Raw genomic sequence first — 23,448 nt, forward strand, 5'->3', positions numbered from 1 at the left:
TAAAGTGATAACACCTCTGGTGTCATTTATAAGATATTTTGTGGATGTTAGCTTGCATGCTAACTTTTGCTAACTCAAAGCTTTCTATGGAGTTAAATTTGTCTTAATATTAATATGTGCAAACGCACAGAGGGTGATCTACAAATATTCCTTGATTTGTACAACATGAACAAATGATGATTTGATTTGAACATGTACAAACTGTACGTAAGACAATAGGATCGTAATAATTAAACAACTGCAAATTATAAATAACACAATGCTCATACGGCCAAGGGTATTTTAGCTTGGGTTATATTTTTTTATAATCCAGGTCCTGTGGGTCACTGAGTTCTGTCTGAGTTTAACTGAGCACTCAGAAAAGTCAAGACCAGAAATGTGATTTCCCCCCTCTAACTGCTGCATTTTTTTAAAAATTGTATTTATATTTTTCATGTCTGTTACTTTTTCATTGAAACTCCAAAGGTGTTAATTATTTAATGTTGGTGGTATGATGTCAAAATGACCACCTACAGCTCATTTTTCTGTCAATTGTAGCTGCATGCCTGTCATGGCACATGTGAAAAATAGGTGCCAGGTTTATTCTCCTGAGGGATGTAACAGCCTGCAAGACACACTTCTGAGACTTCTCCCTCATGCACACGATGTGCAAGATGTAGTCTGTTAATGAAAATCAACACGCAACACAGCCAGTGTGTTTCAGGCATTACATGTTCACTGACAAATACATTGTGTGTGTGTGTGCGTGTGTGTGTGCATTACTTTTATTTATCCATTTAAAAATGGACAGCTGCTGTTGTGACTGTCAATATTTAATATGAGTAACTTTTTCAAAAAAGATTTCATTCCTGTTTCAAGGAATATATATTTTTAGGCTTCTTTTTTAACATATGTTTTGTTGTTGACACAAATTAAGTCGTGCACTGTAAGTTTCCTTTAATAGAATCAAACTGCTAACCAGAACCTATCCTGTAATTATTGGGGATTTGTTATGAACCTAATGTGAGAGGAGCCACTTTTATTTCACTGATATTTAATTAAGAAATGCTGTAGCACACAGAATGATGTAAGTGCACATGCTAGAAATTAAAATATAACTGTATTTATTTTATGTTGTGTTTTGTTGTGTGTCAAGTAACAATTTCATGATGAAACCATTAAGTGTTCTGTTTTATTCCCATACTGTGTACTTTCTGATGTATGTCATGTTTATTCTTTTAAAGACACACTCAGTGTGTTAGTTTTTCCTCTCAGTACATTTCATTACACGTTGTGTGTTTCTCACTGAAAATAGCTCACTGTGGTAAATGATTTTTAACAATCCTAGTTGTCAGATATCAGTTTACAAGTGAAAATAAAATTTACCTTATGTTACCTTTGTGTTTACTAATCTGTAGATGATTTTTGATTTTTGACATGATTTTTCTGGACAGTAAGAATGTAGATGAGTTGGTTAGTTAGTCCATCTCAGCCAGTTTGTGGAGACAAAAATAATAATTTAAAAAAACAGTAAATGCTATCATTTTGTAAGATGCCAAATTTAAAAAAAGAGCACATAATGAGGATAAATCAAATCAAATCAATTTTATTTATACAGCGCCAAATCACAACAAACAGTCGCCCCAAGGCGCTTTATATTGTAAGGCAAAAGCCATACCATAATTACAGAAAAACCCCAACGGTCAAAACGACCCCCTATGAGCAAGCACTTGGCAACAGTGGGAAGGAAAACTCCCTTTTAACAGGAAGAAACCTCCAGCAGAACCAGGCTCAGGGAGGGGCATTCTTCTGCTGGGACTGGCTGGGGCTGAGGGAGAGAATCAGGAAAAAGACATGCTGTGGAAGAGAGCAGAGATCAATCACCAATGATTAAAAGCAGAGTGGTGCATACAGAGCAAAAAGAGGTGAATAAAAAGAAACACTGGGTGCATCATGGGAAACCCCCCAGCAGTAAACAGATTAGTGGTAAATGTTGATGCCTTAGATTAGATCAATCCCAAAAGTAGCTTTGTTTTAGATGTGTCTGCCACCTGCTGGATGTTTATGAGATTAGAGAAAATCACAAACAATTAAAAGCCAAAACAGAAGGGAAAATTACGGAACCCAGGAGAGGTCACTTAGTGATATTCTTTTCTGGCCATGATAATTTGTGCACAGGTTTTACTTTAATTGAGTCCATGAATTAATAAAATGTGCTCTCAAATTAATAAAACGTGCGCACGTTTTCCTGGCTGTAATCATTCGTGCGCACGTTTTCCTTTAATTGAGCCCTGTGCACAATATAATAAAACGTGCGCACATTCTCTCCACATGCAAAACATTTTGCGATGACACTTCCACGGCTCCGTAGAAAGTAAAACCAGAATTAAAGAACTGATGGAACATGAGGGTTAGGGGATATGCCAACACTTTTCATCCATACTGCAAATTAGTACACAAATAATGAATGTTTATGAGTTCAATGGTACGAATATTTCATGAGGTGAAAGCTGGAACAAACCATTCAATGAGGTGAAGTCGAGTTGAATGGTTTGTTGCAACTTTCACCGAATTAAATATTTGTTCCATTAAAAGAATGTAAAAACTTTCATTATTAGTTTTATATAATGGCTAAAATAGATCCTTGTCATTTGATATTTTATTCATTTATAAACAACAGAAAAGGGACTTACATTTTGGTTTCCACTGCTGCTAAAGTCCAGTGATGCTGTGCACTGACTTCGGACTTCCATTAAAAAAAAAGACTGTGTAGTTCCTCAGTGCAGCCAAAAATCATGTCAACATTTCATGTGAACAGCTCTTCATGCATCCAGATGGCTTACAGCGGAGTGGATTTTGTGTGCGTATGTTACAAGAATAAGCAGCATCAGTTAGCTCAATCAAATCATCGTGTCGTCCCCCACACGTGCGCACACACACAACCTGGGCGGCGCTTGTGCGTGTGTGTACTACCAAAAAAAGACTGTGCATCCTCACTGCAGCAAGAAAAAAAAAAAACACCTCAGAAATTAGTCCAGTTTTTCATTACACCTTCCTGCCAACAGCCTCCAAACAGCACATTGGATTTATTTTGTGTGAACCTACTGAGAATATTTGACTTTCAAAGCTTCATTTTATAGATGAAGCCGTGGTTGAAGTTATTGACTCCAGCAGGTTGTGATTGTCATCAAAACTGGTGGTAGAGATTATTTTCATAGACAAAACTCATTAATGCATAAAGGGGTGGAGCATGTGGCTGTATGTGTGATGAAAGATGCTCGAGCACTCCTCTATGAAGTCCGAACCACCTAACCTGGGTCCGGGTGTTTATTATGTCCACCAAGGATGTAAGAAAATCTGTGTTTATTTATTTATTTGTCTGTCTGTCTGTTAGCAGGATTTACATCACAACTACTTCATGGATTTTGACAAAAATTTTCATCACAGCTTCATTCATTTTGGAGATCATCCAGATACAGATTCGGGATCAAGTTTCACTTTAGACAGGTTTTGAAGGATTGCTGTTAGCAGGATTACATCAAAACTCCTGCACAGATTTTGACAAAAATTTTCACCACAGACAGATATCAGGCCAAGAAGACTCCATTACATTTTGGAGCTGATCTGGATCCAGATTCGGATTCTGGATCAAGTTTCACTTTGTATAGTCTTGGAAGGATTATGTCAAAGCTACTTCACCGATTCTCACCAAATATGCACCACAGATAGATATTAGCGCATGGAAGACTCCATTGAATTTTGGAGGTGATCTGGATCCTGATTTTGGATCAAGATTTCACTTTATGTAGGCTTTGTAGGATTACGTCAAAACTATTCCTGGCCATGCTACTTGTCTGTGTTCTTGGGCAAGACATTTCATCTGCATTGTTCCAGTCCAGCTAGCTGTAAATGGGTACCAGCTTTCGTGTGTGAAGTAAACTGTGATTGATTGGCATCCCATCCAGGGAATGTCATAAATTTTGTTCAGCCTACCAGTAAAAATCTAAATTATTTGCATATCCAATTTGAATTTGATTCCGTCTTGCAAGTCTGAACAGCCAAAAGTCACGTAAAATCAGCTTTTTCCCAAATATGTTTCAATCTTTATCTCTAGGAGGTTTGAAGTGACATTCATTTCGCATTTTTGCACATCTATTGTGGACTGAATGCTCAGATTGGATTCTGGGTGAATTTTGTTATTACTTTTCACGCCACATAAAGTTTGGTGGTTACTTTGCAGGGGGTAGCTATACTCATCATCTCTATCTCAGCGACAGATATCTGAAGCTTTTGTACAACAACTGCTTCTACATAAATTCGGCATTATTTCATAATAAAAGACGAGAGAGCAATCAGAGCGCAACAGCACCACGTCTGAGTCTGACTCTGAGTCTAATTCTCTTCACCCAAAGCGATCAAAGTGAATAATGTGATTATTAACCATCACAAATTAAAACCTCTTAAATCATTCTAAAGTCAGTTTTAAGCAAAAACGAGGCTATTTTTGCAGAAACAAGGCGATAATTGCTGAGTCTCTGACGCTCTGAAACGACGCAGCACCACGTCAGACTCAGACGTGCTGCTGTCGTGCTTTGATCGGTTTACTGTCTTTTATTATGAAATAATGCTGAATTTATGTGGAAATGATTGTTGTACAAAAGCTTCACATATCTGTCGCTGTCATAGATGATGACTAAAGTGCAGTTTTAAGTAGAAACAAGTTGTTAATCAGTGAATCGCTGCTGACACTCCAAAATGATGCATGCGCAGTGAAGGCAGGGCAGACCAATTTTTAGGGGGGACCGTTTGGTTGACAACACCGGTGTCAGGTGTCCTGACAAACTGCCCCACACAACAGCACCACCTGCTGTTCAGGCTGAGATTTTACTTAGCCTTTATGTACACAAAACGTCTGAGGGGTGAATAATCAGAAACACTGTTGAGCTGTTGTGTTTCTATACTTTCCAGCTGCATTATTGTAGTATACAATCTGTATAATTTCTGTTACTGAGTTAAAGAAGATAAAATTCAAAGAGATGTGACATAAAATTGCAATGCTTTCACATCAACTTTATTCTTAAATATTTTACAGCATCTCTTACTACTTGAACAGAAGAAAATATAACCATGCTGCTTTGTCGTTTAAAATCAGACTGTTGGCTGTGAAGTAATTTGAAGATGCCATTATACTGTTGGTGTTTAAGAAAAAAAAGATTTGTATGTTACTGTTGTTGAAATACCTCTATTGCGTTTTTTTATTTTCCATGCCAATAACTTTCTACATTTTAAAACAAAATCTGATTTTCATTCTGAAATAATTTTAACATTTGTAATATGCTGACACGCACATGCACACGCACTTAAGGGGATGTCCTTTGTGTAGACAACCAACACTGGCCCATATATTCACTGAGATATTACAGTATGATTGGTCATTTTTAATTAACATTAAGCAGCTGGAGGGGCACTTAACCTGTTATATTCACACCCATTAATGGAAAGGAACACTGGTTACAGTGGAGTAAAACTGTTAACCACAATTTAACGACATTTATGGAAAATCCTGTAAAAATGTGACGAGTTGACCATTTTATATTTATTGAAATTTTCACCCACAGCTCAGAAAATTTATGCACATCTTAAAAATTTCTCATGTACTTTATATGTGTATTTTACTTATTTTTATCAGTCAACATGAATGTAAATATTAAAATAATACATTCATTTTCTTATTAATTTACCTCAAATATCAAATAAAGATAAGATCAATTTTATTTATCCCGAAGGAAATTATTTTGCCAGAGTACCAAAACAGTAGACAGAAAAATGTTTTTTCTTTATTCTTTTTACAATAAGCACAACAGATTTATGCAAAATGACTGGAAAACATTTGCACAAGATGTTTGACAATATTGCACATAACTCTAAATAACTCATTATGTATTCATCCTGCAGAAAGGGGAGGAGTTATACAGACTGACTGCCACAGGTAGGAAAGACCTCCTGCGGTGTTCACCTCAGTGGTCTCAGTCTATAGCTGAAGGTACTCTGACAGGACGTCAGTGTGGCATGCAGATGGTGGGAGGTGTTGTCCAGGATGCTGAGCAGGTTCCTCAACATCCTCCTCTCTGACACCTCCACCACAGACTCCAGCTCAACCCCCAGGACAGAGCCAGCTCTCCTCATGAGCTTGCTGAGTGTTCATGTCAGCTGCTTTCAGCCTGCTGCCCCAGTACACTACAGCATAAAAGATGACGCTGGAGACCACCGAGTGATAACATCTGCAACATATTTCTGCAGACATTGAAAGATCTAAGCCTCCTGAGGAAGTACAGTTGGCTCTGACCTTTCTTATACAACGCATCTGTGTTTACAGTCCAGTCCAGTTTGTTATGTATGAGGACACCCAGGTACTTGTAGTCGTCCACAATGTCCACCTCAGTTCCATTGATGGTAACTGGGTTCGGACGGGTCTTCCATCTTCTGAAGTCCACCACCAGCTCCTTTGTCTTAGATACACTGATCTACAGATGATTCAGTCCACCACCACTCCAGAAACCTGTCCACCACACTCCTGCACTCAGCCTCCTGGTCACTGCTGATGCAGCCCACAATGGTAAAGTCATCCAAAAACTTCTGCAGGTGACAGGACTGTGACCAGAACCTGAACTCTGAGGTGTAGAGTGTGAACAGGAAGGGAGACAGGACCGTCCCCCGTGCTGCTCTTAATGGTGTCGAGTGTAATGTCCCAAAGCCTCACATACTCTTTGCGGCCCGTGAGGTAGTTGGTAATCCAGGCCACCAGTGGAGCCTCCACCTTCATGTCACGTAGCTTACTGCTGAGCAAGTCAGGCCGGATGGTGTTGACTGCACTGGAGAAGTTGAAGAACATAACTCTCACAGTGCTGGCTGCCACGTCCAGGTGACAGTAAGCTCTATGCAGCATGAAGATGATGGTATCCTCCACTCCCCTGTTGGGCTGGTACGCAAACTGCAGGGGGGCCAACGACTATGTGGAGGTGCCTCAGGATGAGGCTCTCAAGTGACTTCATAACATGCGATGTTATGGCCACAAGTCTGCAGTCATTAAGTGTGTTGGGGTTCTTCTTCTTGGGCACAGGGACCAGACATGAGGTTTTCCACCTCATGAGCATCTGGCTCAGGCTCAAGTTGAAGATGTACTGGAAAATCTCACTCAGCTGGATAGCACATCCCTTCAGTACTCTGGGGCTGAGGTCATCAGGACCCACATCCTTTCCTGGACACCGGCGACTAAATTCTCTTCTCACTTCCTCAGCAGTGATGGTGATGGGATGATGAGAAATGTCAATGATTCATTGATTTGTATAATTTGTAATTTCTTTTCAGATAAAGTACTTCCTCAAACTATTTCCGGTGTGGTACGGTGTAAAATATTTAGGCACCCTACAATTTGTATATTGCAATTTTACACCCAGAAAAATGGTTGAAATGTCCAAACATTCTGATTCCATTAAAAACCTAATGTGATCCTCCTCCCCACTTTGTGAAAGAGACAAATCAATTATCAAATTGCAAACCTCACTTTCAAATAATAAACAATAACTAATGTGATGTTTGTATTTAAATTGACAGCATTGTATTTGGGGCAGCACAGTGGCTTAGCAGTTAGCACTGTTGCTTCACAGCAAGAAGGTCAGGGGATCGAATCCCACCTGTGGCCTTTCCGTATGGAGTTTGCATGTTCTCCCCGTGTTTGCGTGGGTTCCCTCTGGGTGCTCCGTCTTCCTCCCACATCCAAGGACATGCAGGTTAGGTGAATTGGAAACTTTAAATTGTCCGTGCTGGTGTGAATGTGTTTGTTTGTCTATATGTGACCCTGTAACAGACTGCTGTCCTGTCCAGGGTGAACCCTGCCTCACACCCCATGACTGCTGAGACAGGCTCCAGCCACCACCCCCCCCCGTGACCCTTAATTGAAATAAGAGTGTGAAGATGAGTGAGTGAGTATTGTATTTGTTACAACAGCCCAAAGACAGTTTCTGACAGTTACTCATAATCTGATAATCTGGTGAAATAAAATCAGATTTACTCATTAATTGCAGGAAACCACAAAAAGGAAATTCTGTTACTCACTCACTCATCTTCAACCGCTTATCCGGGATCTGGTCGCGGGGGCAACAGCTGTAGCAGAGGACCCCAGACTTCCCTTTCCCAGGCCACATTGACCACCTCTGACTGATCAGTGGGTGAGAGGCGAGTACACCCTGGACAGGACGCCAGTCTATTACAGGGCCACATATAGACAAACAAACACATTCATGCTCACAGTCAATTTAGAGTCACCAATTCACCAAACCTGCATGCCTTTGGAAGTGGGAGGAAGCCGGAGCACCCGGAGGCAACCAATGCAAATACGAGGAGAACATGCAAACTCCACGCAGAAAGGACCAGGGAGAAGCAACCCCAGGACCTTCTTACTGTGTGCCACAGTGCTAACTACTAAGCCACCATTGTGCCCTGTAACTAAACAATTAGTCAAAAAACATATTTACTCAGAACATTTGATCATTTGCAATAATGGAATAAATAATTTATCCAGATATTTTCATGCTGAGCAAAGGTCACTTTAGAAAAAACATTTTTAAAAAGTGTCTTTACTTGAAATGGGGGTAGAGACGTGTGCGTTCTGTGTTTAAAGCAAAAGTGTGTAGAATTTAGGACTGTTTATTAGCAAAGGTGGTATACAGCATTCATAACCATCTTTTATTAGTGTGTATATTTTAGCTGCAACAAAGAATAAATGCTTTTTTAAGAGCTTAGAATGAGCCCATCATATCTGCATGGGAGCGGACCCCACCATGGAGGCCTGTCATCAGGAGTACAAAACTTTTTTGCATTTTGAAGCACAGCCAGAAGACTGAAGAAAAAAGAAGAGGAATCAGGGCTTATTCTCTATACACTGACTGCTGGCGCAGGCTAACAAGTTTGATAACCCCCATTTTTGTGAAATTGAGGATCATACATATTGTTTATCACAACAGAAGGTAAAGGAGCCTGAATCCCTGTTGGCAAAGAAATTAAAAAGTGAATGCAATGACATACTGCAATGTGCAGTCTCACCATTAGATGGCACTAAATCCTACACACTGTAGCTTTAACAGGACATGACATCCACAGCACTTCCTGTTACGCTTTTTGTGTACAGCCCATTGGTCTGGTTTAGAAGTGGAAGGCCCCTTGTTCAGCAAATCTGAATGGCTTGAGCTCATTGACAGTACAGTGTAAGTCGCGCATGCGTCGTGCACGCCGCTCCTCCAGCAACAACCTGCGGGAGTGTTCTCGAGCTGCCTGCTGCTCAGCGTGCTTCTCTGCCCACTTTCTTTTCAGCCATCTTTGAGAAAGGAAGAGCACAGAGAATGTGGATTTGATGTCTAGTGAACACTGTCAGAGATGTCTCACAGAATAACCTGATGGTCAGGTCCATATGTTTTTGGACGCTGGCACAATTTTAGGATTTCTGTCACTGTACACCACAACAGTGGAGTTAAAATGAAAGGATTAAGTTGTGCTTGTAATACAGACTTTTAACTTTAATTCAAGGGGTTTAACAAAAATACTACATTAACGATTTAGGAAGTACAGCCATTTTTACACACAGTCCCTCCATTTTCAGATGCCACCAGAGAAATCATTACTTTTACAGCTGGGTTTTTTTTCCAATATAAGAAACAACAGTATGATACTGTTTGGTAAATATGTCTGGAGAAGGCCTTTTTTTTTTAATTGAGTGGCCTTTCAAAAAGGAAACTTGCGAAGGAAGCCACCAAGACACCTAGACAATTTGAAGGAATTATAGGCTTCTGTGGCTGTGATTGGAGAAACTGAGCATCATGCAATTTTTGTCTGTTGCATCACCAGTTATATTTGTCTCATTAATACCTGGAAATGCCCAGAGGGTGATCCACAAATATTCTTTGATTTGTACACGTTTTTTCTGATCCACAAACACAACACTTGTGTGTTGGTTTTTACAAATAAATATGTATTTGTAAATATATCTTTTTTTTTTCCATTTGTTAAAAAAAGGCATTTGCAAAACTGAAAATTCTGTTTGTGAAGTGTGATTCAGCATTTGTGGATCAGCAATTTTGAGACACAGCACAAAACTCTTCAGTTTCACAAATATGTTGCTCGCGATTCACACTGCCATCCAGTAGATGGTAATGTTGCTCTATGCATTTTGCATAGAACAACAGTGGGGATGGAAATTTCAACTATGTGGCTTTAGGAGAGCCTGGTGAACAAGGAGGATAATCACCATCTTGGCTTTGCGTCAGGAAAGAGTAAAGGTCTGGGAGTCATAACCATAAAATTAAGTGGAAAAAAGCAGAAGAACGAGTGTCGGATATCACCCTGCTAGGAGAAGTTTGAGGGTTGAGGGAGAACTGATTAAATGGAAACTCAGAAACAAAGAGCAATATCACTTCCCATGATACATTTTGGCATGTGTGTCAGTTAACATGCAAACCTTCAGGATTAGCACATACTTAAAAAGATATGGGCAATATTTTCACTTTGTGAAAATGACAGAGTTGCAGTTAATGTCAATAAACTGTCCAGAATTTGTTTTACATTTATAAATGAAACCATAAGTGAAACTGGTTGGATGGATATGGATGTCTAATGAGACGATAAACATAAATGTGTCACAATCACTCTTCAAGATCCAGCCAACCAGTTTCACTCATGCATAGAACAACAATGCCATCTACTGGATGGCACCGTGACTAGCAACCTACATATTTGTGAACCTCCGAGCAGTTTTGTGCTCAGAATATCTCAAAATTCCATAACTAAGCAAAGTGATGAATGCGTGTTATCACTGATCCACAAATGCTGAATCAGACTTTGCAAATGAAAAAAAAAGAAGATATATTTACAAATACACATTTATTTGTAAAAACCAACACACAAGTTACAAATCAGAAATTTGTGTCTGTGGATCAGAAAACACGTATGTAAATCAAGGAATATTTGAAGATCACCCTCTGTGCATTTGCAAGTATGACAGAGTTGCCTTGTGTGAATCCCAAGATTTTTTCTTTGTGGATTTGTGCAGTTTTGGTCTCAGTGTCTCAAAATTCCGTAAATGAGCAAAGCGATGAATGCGTGTGATCGGTGATCCACAAATGCTGAATTACACTTCATAAACAAAATTTTCAGTTTTGCAAATGCCTTTTTTTTTAACAAATGAAAAAATTGTATATTTACAAATACAAATTTATTTGTAAAAAAAACAACACACAAGTTACAAAATATGAAAATAATTTTTGGAAAAAATTGTTTGTTTTTGTATATTCAACCATGCAAAAGTTATATCATGATGAAATTGAGGTTATTCATTCATTCAACTATAATGCACTTTGACTTAGCACTGAGTTGAGAACTTACGCCTGTATTTGGTGGTTAAAATGTCTAAATTTGCTAGAGAGCTTTGACATTAACGTGCTGAACGTAACTCACAGTTTGAAGGCATGCTCACACTCCACGCGGCTGCGTAAGCGGTATCTGCTGTCTTCCTCCAGCCTCTTCAGTTCCACCAGCTGCCTCTCTCTCTGCTGTTGCTCCTGCTTCCTCTGGAGCCACAGCCTGAAGGCCTCCTCTGGATTACTGGAATCTCTCTGCCAGAGCAGGTGCAAACAAAGGGGAGTGAGACTGATGGCAGATGATGTTGCAGGTTTTGGTGCTATACATTTCAGATTCTTGCAGTGACACGCTTTGTTATCTTGTTCAGGATTCATAGCTATGATGTCATCAAATACACAGTGACCTCATTAGGTGTAGAGGGCATAGATGCTTTAGGTGTCACAAAGAAAATCTCAGCTACACTGAGAACTGTACAAAATGCTAAACTTTCAAAAAGTGAGTATGGCAGAGGTCTCAAAGTCACACCTGGAGCACCTGATAAGTCCCATAAACTGGAACTCTGTGGCTCACAGCATCTTATATTCAATCAAATACAGCTTAGATAGATAGAGACTGGGATGAGAATCAGCACCTCCAAATCTGAGACCGTGGTCCTCTGTCGGAAAAGTATGGATATGTCCCCTCTGGGTCAGGGGAGACTTTTTGCCCCAAGTGGAGGAGTTTAAGTATCTTGGGGTCTTCTTCGAGAGTGGGGGTAAGTTGAAGCGTGAGATCGATAGATGGATTGGGGCAGCGTCTAAAATTTTACAGATGCTGCACCGGACTGACATGGTGAAGAAGGAGCTGAGCTGGACAGGGTGAGAAGCACGACTATCCAGAAAGGACTGGTAGTAGAGCTGCTGCTTCTTCACATCAAAAGGAGCCACCTGAAATGGTTTGGGCACCTGGTGAGGATGCTCCCTGGTCATCTCCCTAGGGAAGCCTTCCAGGCATGTCCAACTGGGAGGAGACCCTGGGGAAGACCCAGGACATGGAGAAATTATATTATCCAGCTGGCTTAGGAACGCCTCAAGATCCACCACTAAGAGTTACAGGAGTTGGCCGAGGACTGGGAAGTGTGGGATAAGCTGCTTGCTCTGCTGCCACTGTGACCAAGACAAGGGGATGAAAATCCATTATATATATATATATATATATATATATATATATATATATATATATATATATATATATATATATAGATAGATAGATAGATAGATAGATAGATAGATAGATAGATAGATAGATAGATAGATAGAGCGAGAAAGAGCTACTGTATTTTAACATGTTTGACAATGTAATAATTGCAATACTACAATACAGTCAAGTCCACAAGTATTTGAACAGTGACTTTTAGTAATTTTGTCTCTGTATGCCACCACAATGGACTTTAAATTAAAAAAAAAATTAATATGTATTTGTTTTGTAGACATTCAGCTTAATAAGTCAGTGGAGACTGGTGCCACAAAATAGGCAGAACGCTAAGGTCTGCAGCTAAAGGTATAATCAGTTGTTTTAAAAAGTTTCATTACACCTAGTGAGACACACACTGCACGTTTACCTCCGTGAGCATCTTCTCAGTCCCAACCAGACAGTTCAAATGACATTTTCACTTGTTCAGTAGCAACAAGAAAAAGTTTACCGTGAGGGTTTTTGGCTTGCTCTGTACAACTATGTACATTATGTAGCAGTTTAGCCCATGATGGTGTTTGTGTTCTAAATCAATACTGACCAATTAAAATAATTTTTGTCAGCACTGAAAATATGAACCCAAAAACATGTCAACATAGAGCTCAGATTTAATATGTAAATTCCCTTATTTAAAGATAAGCTCAAGAACCACTTGTACAGGGTTTCTATTAACTAATTTTATGTTGCTGCTATTTTAATTTCTGTATCTATATTTTAGTTCATTTCACTGTAAAGCACTTTGTGATTTTATCTTGAAAGGTACTATACAAATAAACTGTTCTTCCAGTTTTCTTTAAGCAAGTCATGGGAAAGCCTCATGAGCATTTCAAAGTTGGAACATATGTCTTGGACTAAATTTAGATCAGTAATTAAGAAATACAAACAATACAGTACTGTTTGGTAAATCTGCCTAGAGTAGGCAGTGACCACGCAAGAAAGAGACAAGTGAGGGAAGCCACCAAGACACCCATTATGACAAGGAGTTGTAGGCTTCTGTAGCTGTGACTGGAGAAACTATGCATAGTCCACCTTTTGTCTATTGCATCATCCATCACAGCTTCATGGTGGTTTGGAAGAGAAAAGCCAAAGAAAACAAAGACTGGCAAACTGTATCTGAAATTTCACATCTTCTTTTCAATAAAGGCTGTAGAGCAGGTAGTGGTATAAGGAGCTAGGCTACAGCATGTAGACCTGGGTTCAATTCCCATTCAGGCTACCTATCTGTGTAAACTGGACAGGGCACTTCATCTAAAACTGTACGTTGTCTCAGTCCACCAGACCGTGAATGGACTCCAGCCTTGGCTGGGGAAGTAATCTGCTTCAGACTGGGATAAGCACAGGGCATATAGCAATGGGCCTGAGAACCTACTTCTTCTTCTTCTTTTAAAGAGCATCTAAACATACAGATTTACTGCAAACACCTCGTATTTCAGCCACATATTTCATATTCTGACCAGACCTGAGGAGTCGTCCTCTCCATTTCCTGGGCTCGGTGGATCCTCCTCTCTTCCTGGAGCTGCTCTCTCTTCTTCATCAGCCATGCTTTGAATGCCAACTCATTCTCCTGCCTCTTCTGCTCCTCTTCCTCTTGTTTCTTTTGCTCTGCCTGACAGGAAAAGCACAGGAATAAGTAGAAACTAACTAAGCAGTCACAAAGAGGCAGTCAGCAAAGCTCCAACCTAAAACCTAAAGGTATATATTTTCAATTATTGTGGTATTTATTCAGTCATTCATTTTTTTATACCCACTTACTCCAATCAAGGGTCATGGGGGCAAACTCCACACAGAAAGGACCAGCAGTGATGAATAAAAATGATTCATTCAACAAGAAGCCTTAAAATGTGGGAAACACTCTAATATGGATTACTGATTTCACATTTCAAGACTTTATTCAACATCCACTTTTTAGGAATTTCTGTCCAGGAACACTTTATACCTCTCTGGCCATCTGCTCCTTCCTCTCATGGATCTTCTGCAGTAGCTCCTTCTGCTGGGGGGAGAGGGTGTAGGTGGTTTGGCAGGGTGATCCGGCGGCTGACTGCACCCGGCGTTTGGTTCCCCTCCTCTGACTGCCTCTTTGGCTCAGGCTTGCTGAGCTGGGTCTGTTCCGGGGCTGGACTGGAGGTCGGGGTACACAAACATGATCAACACCCTGCTGAAAGAAGGAGGAGCTGGACCGGGAATGAGGAGAAGAGGACAAGCCGTGGCTCTTGCAGGGGCTCACAGTGGCCTCCTGGGGACGTGGGGAAGTGTTGCTGTTTGGTATGGGAGGCAGAAGGCCTAAACTCTCCACTTCCTTCAGGCTGACCAGGTGAAATTTCCCATCCTTTTCTACTAAAACTCTTCCCTCCTTTGCTTCCAGCTTTTCCTCACTGCCCTGTCCTTTCCTGCTAGATGCTATTTCACCCACACTGTCCTCCACAGTGGACAGCTTTAGCTCAGAAAGCTTTCCTGACACTTCAGTATCTGCTTCCTTCCCTCTATCCTGGTTGTCTTTTTGCTCCATCACATCTGCACCATAGAATGCGTCATCTTTTGCAAACTGCGGTGGAGGCACCACCAGGTCCACCAGCTTGTCTTTAAAGTGAAGCCGCTTGTGTCGCGTCACATTTGGAGATTCTTGGTCCTGCAGCTCCCGATTAGCCTGCTGGATCTTCTCCAGAATGTACTTTTTCTCCTCATCTGTCTGGTCCTCCAGCACTGGAGGAGGTGGGACTGTGGGCGAGAGTGATGACTGATTTGGGCTCTCTCCATCCGAGCTGTGCTGCATCAGGTCCATGGGTGAAGGCCATCTTTCTTCATCTGCTTTCAACTGCTTTGTTTCACTTTCCTCTTCCTTCTGGTTTTTTTCATGTTGTTTCCTTCTGTGTTGATTTTCATCCTCACCTAGCTCTTTATCTATTTCTGCCTCCAAGTTCTCACATTCATTCCCCTATGTAAAAGAGATTGTACATTCAGTATTAGTTTTCACCATATACGAATGAGGAGGTGTGTTCATCAATATTGCATCCAGCAGTGGCACAGTGAAAGTATGTCACTCTCTGTCAACAGGTTGACATACAAACAGTGAGATATGCAGGTATAGGTAATTTAACACTGCTCCCTGACACACTTTCACAGAGCAAGGTCAAGGGCCTTAAGCAATGGCACCAAGTCTGCAACAGTACACAGCAAGCAGGCTGATAAAACTGCAAAAGTTAAGAATTCCCACTGACACTCTGCCTGGTGAGGCTCAGCTTACCTGGTCCTCGCTCTGGCCTTCCTCCTCACTGATCAGCCAGTCCAGATCCTTCTCAAAGTCATCCTCATACTCCTCCTGGGAATTTGTGCAAGCCACCTCACTCATACTTTAACACTGGCAGGACAAAGCAACATTCAGACAATTTTACAAAATTTTGGAGCAAAACCTGTGAAACAGGTTGTACTGGTGAGTGTGTTCAGCTAAAGCCACTGCAGATGTAGAACACACCGGTTACATGACATCTTAGGACTTGTTGTGGGTGGAGAAGAATGATGTTTAATCCTGAGCAGGTAGCTCAGTGGGATAAGGAGTTGGGCGATATCTACACCAGGGTTTGAGCCCCAGACTACCTGTCTGTGTTCTAGGACAAGACAATTGGACAGCGCAGTCTCATTTGAGGGTGAGCGCTAAAGGGGTAAAATATGACAGCTATGACTTCATTTCTGTACTTCCGGGGACAAAAACACAGCATTTTCTCTGAGTTTTAGAGCAAATTACATAAAAACAAAGTGATAACACCATGAAAAAAATGACGATATGGTGGGATAGTGGGCATGTGTTGTGGTTTGTTTATAGCCCGGAGCTCAAATGTGTTGAGGCGGTTTTGCAGGCGAGAGAACGTAGCTACTCTGGTTAGCTGTGTAGGCTAACAATTACCAACACAACCTTTCCCATTTGCCTCGTCTTCCTTTCTCCACTGGGAACTGAAAAAACCCCCCAAAAAAACACACTTTTCACGACTGCTTCGGTGATTGCAGCCGAAAACAAAACAGGACACCATTTTTCCGTGTGAATTTATGCTGTGTATATATTGCACAATGGGAGCGGCTGTCCCCATAAGTGCTCAAATCCCACAATATCATGCATGGTTCAAACAAGTCTGCCCTGCCCTATTCATCTGAAATGTCCTAGTCCATCCAGCTGTAAATGGGTCCCTGCCTTGACTTGGGAAGTTAGACTGTCAGACTGGAGTCCAGCCCAGGGGGGCATAGGCCCCCGTCCCCTTCACACAATGGAATCTGGGGAAAAGCCTTGGCACCAGCTGTATTCAGGGACTCCTTATCCATAAACCTTCAACATCATGTATTTGTTGCTGGTGAATGTGTTGAACCTCTTTCATTCTAACCTAGGAATGCCTAATCTTGTCCCTGTTTTTACTTGAAGCTGTAAATGAATTTGGCAATGCTCAACAGCTCTATCCAGTGAACTCATGACTTGAGCTCTTCCCAGACATCTATCCACTTCATAGGCAGAGCAGGCAGAGAGTCTTACATCATATCCTGACCTGAGATACTCATGACATTCATATAGAATGTATTCCAGAAAACCTTGGGAATAACTTTCACTGTTATGACCAGCAGATGTGCACACCTGTTCATGTAGGCTAGATAACAGATCTCATATTGCAAAACTAGAGGGTTGTCTGGTTGCAGTGAAGAACTGGATGTCTTCTAATCTTTTTTTTAACTTTTGAATTCAAAGAAGACAGATGATTGTTATTGGTCCTGCATGACACAGACATTTTTGACCAATTAAAACTGGTACCCAGTGCTTGGGTGATTCATCTTAACGAAAAAGTTACAAATAAAATGTCCCATGCATTTCCCTGGAAAAGATGTCACCTTGAAGGCAGAGACAGACCCTGGTTTTTGAGTGTGTTGCTGGTAACAGTCTGGATGGTATTTTTGTCTTTTACTTCCAAAAAAGATCTGGAATACTGATTCATCTCACCATAATACACATCTCCACTATGTGATGATCCAACCCAGATACCTCTGAGCCCACAGAAGTTGACTGCTCATCCTGACAAGGTTAATATAAAGAATCTATTTAACACAACAGAGGTTAAGTGCCATTTGTGAATGTAGCACTGTATTACAGTGCTTGACAAAGGTTTCCCAAAGGATTTTCTTGCCCCAGTGTTTATAACAGCTATTGATGAATGACTGTACTTGATGTAGTACCATCTACGGGATCAGAGATCACAGGTGTTCATCTTAGATTTGCACCCTTGCCCTTTAAGGAACTGAATTTCCTCCAATTTCCTTGAATTGCGCAATGACATTATGTACCATAGAAGCAGAAGTATGCAAATCCCTTACAAGCTAATCTTTGAGGAACAGTGGTTTTAAATATTTCAGAATTTTTTTCTCACATTTGTTAACAAACTAGAGATCCTTCTGCCCGTGTTTGCACCTCAAAAACTCAGCCTTTCGTGTTTCAGGGATACTGCTTTTGTACCAAATCATGATTACAAACACACTGGCATCACCGGTTTGAAATAACATAATTATTTATTTATTTGACATCATTACTAGACCTAAATTGCTCGTCCAGTGTTATTTATTTATTCTGAATGAGTTGCAGGCCAAAAATGCAGGAGTGGATGTAGGGCAGACCGGGGTAATTCCATACCCTACTTTTATACATTTGAATATTTTAACCATGTAGAAGCTGAATCAATTCAAACTCATTCTAACAAACAATCAATACCTACTAAACAAAAAAATAAATGAACTACACCTTTGCACATGCACATAATATTTATTCATTAAAATTACAAAATTCTCAATAAAATTTGGAACAGGGTAATTCCATACCCCATTAATGTTAACAGTAAAACATTCAACAATGTCAGAAATTCAGTCATATCTTTTAGTCAATCTTGAAATTTAAACTTTAAGGAAACAACTTGCTAAACCCATTTTAGTTTCACATTCCAACAGAATATCAAAACACACCATTTTTGCTGGAAAGATAGAAAAAATAATTATTTAAAAAGACAAAATTCAGATTTATTTAATCATTAAATATATGTATGAGTAATCCCATGTCAATTAATGCATTCCTAAGAAATTAAGTGTTTCCTAACAACCCATTGTTTACCTCTGGGGTAATTCCACACCCAGGGGTATGGACTTACCCCATTCATAGTGTTGAGAATATGTCAAATCATTTTAAAACTGAGTCTGCAGGTCAAGATATAATATCTATTTTTACATTATTAGATCCTTTACTTTGAAAACATATCAATTCTATACAATTATTTAAGAGTTTATAAAACATACTTACCAAAATGAAAGCTTGGATGGTGTTCGACCCTAAAAATATAGATTGTTTTTTGTTGTCTGCTCAATTGCCATATTTTTGGCCAGACAGGTTCAAAGGTCAACAGTCAATCAGAAGCCTTGTTACCTGAAATATAACTTTCTCCCCTCCAATCCTAAAGACCCATAACCAGGAGAAAATAAATCTGGTTATGGAATTGCCCCGGGTATGGAATTACCCTGTTCTGCCCTATATCAACAAATAAAATAAAGCTGACCCACCCAAATGTGAAATATCTTGAGTTTATGTTGTCTGTAATGAACAAGAACAGAAGTCAAAGTGAATGTAAGATGAATCTCTGTGGAGTTTTTGTTTTTTAATTCTCCCTAAAATTTTATTTATGGTTGTAGAAAGTCCAATTAAGTTGATTCTTTAAGGTATGTATTACTGCATATGCCTGTTAAATTGTTTTGAGGTATGTAACCTTTTATCATTTTATTGCTCTCTTTTGATATTTTATCATCAAGAGCACTTTGGAATTTCTTGCCAGTAGCACAACTTTGGCCATAAAACACTATTATCATTTTATTGATTTGACTTTATGTCAAATCAAGTTGCTGTTTTGACTAAACTTATTATTTGGCCATTAAGTAAAAACAGGAAATGATAAAAAATGGAACACAGAAGACTGACAGACAAGAATGATATATATATATATATATATATATATATATATATATATATATATATATATATATATATATATATATATATATATATATATATATATATATATATATATATATATATATATATATATATATATATATATATAGGTTTTGAAGTAAACTCACCGTGTTCAGGTCTTTGATATAATGATTGAAAAACACATCCAGGTTGTTCTTCAGGTCTCTCTAATTTGTCCACATTGTTCCTGGCAACCTGTGAAACAACACCGGCGCACATAATCTGTTTGTAGTCCGTCTGCACAGTGTGCACCGTGTGCAGGCCTAAAAGGTTTAGCAGGCCCGTCGTCATAGTGACCGACAACACGCACGAGGATTTGCGACTGCGCATTGGCACATTCCCGAAAAAAGACAAGCAGCAACACTCAAATGGACCCTGTCACAAAAATCACACAATTCCTCTGTCAGTATTAAGAAAAATATTCACATTTATTTTTATGTCAACACAATCACTACCAATAATATTATTTATTTATTTATTTATTTATTTGTTTATTTATATGACACTTTCAAGAATCCACAAGCGATTGCTTCATGTTACATAAAACCACAGAAAACGCGAACACTAAGAAATAAAAAAAAAACAGCAGACACGAAGTTGAAAACAGATAAATTATTCTTTTATAACTTCCAATAAACGCACTGAAATATCACCCTATTAGATTATTTATTAGAAATGGTTGAACTCAAAGGTGGCACAAATATAATTCCATAGTAGTTAAATATGTTGACGACGTGTTTATATTGTAATGCTTAATTAATTATAATTACAGTGAATTAAAAAAACATAATTAAAGACAATTTAGGTTACATTAGCTGGAATGAATATACTGTAAACCTGAATAAGTTGTCAGAACTAAAAAAAAAAAAAAAAAAATGTAACTGATTACCTCAGTTTTTATGTTTATGACCAGGGGCGCATGTAACTGGTACTTGTGGCGCTTGTGCGTTCTAAAAATAAATTATGCATAGCAGAAAACATGAGGGAAGCACTTCATAAGAGGAAAGTAATGACAATGTTGGAAAAGTGTTTCCCTCTGCTGTGCATTCAGTGGCGGCATGGGGGGGGGTTTAAGCCCCCTCAATAATGACCCAAGTCTTCCCTCAGCCCCCCCAATAATTCTGCCAATAATGTGAATAGCGAGTGATATCTTTGTGGATCTCAACTGCAGTTTTGCGCTGAGAAAGTCTCAATATTGCGTAACTGAGCAAAGTGATGAATGTGTGTGTTCGGTGAGCCACCAATGCTGAATCACCCTTCACAAACAGAATTTTCAGTTTTGCAAATAAACATTTATTTGTAAAAACCCACACACAAGTTACAAATCAGAAACTTGTGTTTGTGGATCACAAAGCACGTGTACAAATCAAAGGATATTTGTAAATCACCCTCTGTGCATTTGCAAGTATTAATGTGACAAATTTAACTCCATACTCCAAAAATTTAGGTTTCCTAAATATTTATTACGGCCAGTCTTAAAACTTCACTTATCCTTATAATTTTATTACTGGTAAATTTTTGGGAACTACTTTTTGCACAGGAATTCATCAAGCACGTCGGTAGCCGCACACTAACACAGAATATACAGAAGCTGTATATCGCTCTTCGGCCAAAACGAGTGTCCACTTCCTGAGCTCGTGGCGCGCGTGAGAATATTCGGCGTTAACAGATCACAAATTGTGTTAAATTGGCAATAAATCTTTGATATAGACGATTTGTGTAAGGTTGATTCCATGCATTGTCTTGAGCACCATTCCAATGAATTCAGTTTGCATACCTATGTCCAAGTTTACTGAACTTGCAATCATTCTAAGTGATGTGTGTGTGTGCATTGATACCACATTTTGGAGGAGCACAGGTGACTAATACATATACCTTGGTATTTATAAAGCAATTTACTATATATTGTTCATTTCAATGACATTTTGTGGAGCCCCTCAGCCCCCCCCCAACAAAAATTTCCTGGCGCCGTCACTGTCAATGATGTTTAGCACACACGAGCACAATGAGTACCAGTTATGTGCACCCCTGTTTATGACCCTTAATTAGATTAAGCAGGGAAAGAGAATGCATGAATGGATGGTGCCAGCCAATGAGCACAAGGTCCACTACAGGACGTCGGGCCCTCAGGCCACCCTCATGAAGTCTGATTCTGATTGTTTGATTAGAGACATTCACACCAGTGGCCTGCTGGAAGTCATTTTGTAGGGTTCTGGCAGTACTCATCCTTCCACAAAGGAGCGGATGTCCTATTGATGGGTTAAGGACCTTCTACAGCCTTGTCCAGCTCTGCGAGAGCAATTGTCTGTCTCATGGAATCTCCTCAGTGCTCTTGAGACTGTGCTGGGAGACACAGCAAACCTTCTGGCAATGGCACATATTGATGTGCCATCCTAGAGGAGTTGGACTACCTGTGCAACTTCTGTTGGATCCAGGTACTGCACCATGCTACCAATAGTGACACTGACTGCCTAAAAGCAAAACTAGTGAAAAATCAGTCAGAAAAGATGAAGAGGGAAAAATGTTAGTGACCTCCACCTGTAAAACCATTCCTGTTTTAAGTGGTGTCTCATTATTGCCCTTCTGCTCCTGTTATTCATTTCATTAACACCAATGCAGCTGAAACTGATTAACAACCTCTCTGCTACGTAACTGACCAGATCAATATCTCAGAAGTTTAACTGACTTGATGCTATTTCTGATTAAAAAGTGTTCCTTTAATTTTTTGAGCAATGTATATATTTCAACTCTTTTGTCTTAAAGTCAAAATGTCTTACAAAGACTGATCTAAGTGTTCATTAATTGTTACTTTCTTTCTTTTTTAGTTTACTGAGTCAGACTCAGAAGGCATATACTGGAATCAAAAAAGGAAAATACTATAGTTTATACAAATATACTATAAGAAGAAACCATAAGCTACTTTAGTGTTGCAGATGGTAACACATGTTATGAAGCTTGAAAGTTGGCGAATCAATCCCTGAGTACTCCTGCATGTCAAAAGTGTCTGTAAAAAAAGTCACTATGTTAGCAAGTCCCACTTCTATTAAAGAACAGTGCACTGTGTTAAATATGGCATTCTGCCTTGAATATTGTGGATTTTGTGCTTAAAATGGTTAAATTCAATTAGCTTGAATACTGTAAGTTGAAACAACTGAAAATATGAGTAATATGAGAAAATGTATTATTTAGTCATTAAAATATGAGGTATTCTTTAGTCATTGTAATTTCACTGCAATCAAGCTATTTGCAAATCTAACTTCAAATGTTTACGTTAAATTAACTTATTTTTGAGTACATAAACCTTAAAATTTGAAGTAATCAATTTATTATTTTTTTTACTTTTGCCAACTAATCCATTTTTACAGCTAGTGTAGGCTACAATTTGCTACCTTTTTTTCTTTAATAATACTCTGTGACAAAGTCTAAGTTGTCTTAAGGTCTCAACACATATAACTGCTAAAAATTAGCGTACGTGTGTGTGTGTGTGTGTGTGTGTGTGTGTGTGTGTGTGTGTGTGTGTGTGTGTGTGTGTGTCTACACTGTACACACAAACTCGTGCAGACAGCTTTAATGTCGACCACCCGAAGGAGCGTTTGTACGTGACGTGAATGTAACGTTCACCTTTGGGCGCGGTGCATTCTGGGTGTGGAAGTCATTTGTACACCGTTGCTACTAAAACCGTTGCGACTCGCGAATATGAAAGAACTACATTTCCCGTGATGCTGCTCCAGACGGGGAAAAGAATGCGATACTGATAACGAGCGAACTTCGTAGTTAGCAAAGTCGTGTGAAAT

The 23,448-nt window shown here is 39.4% G+C and overlaps 1 protein-coding gene and 1 long non-coding RNA gene across 3 annotated transcripts; one reads left to right on the forward strand and one right to left on the reverse strand.

Annotated features, from left to right (window-relative positions):
* Positions 1–178: 178 nt before the first annotated feature.
* On the forward strand, positions 179–12,981 carry LOC117518677. The gene is made up of 3 exons (XR_004563039.1): positions 179–577; positions 6,656–6,662; positions 12,970–12,981. It is a non-coding gene; the product is annotated as an uncharacterized LOC117518677 (long non-coding RNA).
* ccdc181 (coiled-coil domain containing 181) lies at positions 8,564–23,376 on the reverse strand. Of its 2 annotated transcripts, XM_034179883.1 has the most exons (7): positions 23,276–23,376; positions 19,762–19,849; positions 15,860–15,973; positions 14,555–15,550; positions 14,078–14,224; positions 11,485–11,642; positions 8,564–9,352 (listed from the first exon to the last, which is right to left on the reverse strand). In XM_034179883.1, the coding sequence occupies exons 3-7, from the start codon at positions 15,962–15,964 to the stop codon at positions 9,181–9,183; spliced, it is 1,578 nt and encodes a 525-aa protein (XP_034035774.1). In that variant the 5' UTR covers positions 15,965–15,973; positions 19,762–19,849; positions 23,276–23,376; the 3' UTR covers positions 8,564–9,180. The 2 variants fall into 2 exon arrangements, with proteins under 2 accessions (XP_034035774.1, XP_034035773.1); XM_034179882.1 differs by lacking the exon at positions 23,276–23,376 and having other exon boundaries at positions 19,762–20,064.
* Positions 23,377–23,448: the final 72 nt, after the last annotated feature.

Source organism: Thalassophryne amazonica, chromosome 10 (assembly GCF_902500255.1).
Source record: "Thalassophryne amazonica chromosome 10, fThaAma1.1, whole genome shotgun sequence".
Classification (NCBI taxonomy): domain Eukaryota; kingdom Metazoa; phylum Chordata; class Actinopteri; order Batrachoidiformes; family Batrachoididae; genus Thalassophryne; species Thalassophryne amazonica.

Bases quoted from the DNA above. Each gene is read 5' to 3' on its own strand.
- ccdc181 (XM_034179883.1), bottom strand. From the start codon at position 15,964: ATGAGTGAGGTGGCTTGCACAAATTCCCAGGAGGAGTATGAGGATGAC. The intron at 15,551-15,859 runs GTAAGCTGAGCC...TCTTTTACATAG, and splicing joins AAGGCCAGAGCGAGGACCAG to GGGAATGAATGTGAGAACTT. The intron at 11,643-14,077 runs GTCTGGTCAGAA...CTGCTCTGGCAG, and splicing joins TGGAGAGGACGACTCCTCAG to AGAGATTCCAGTAATCCAGA.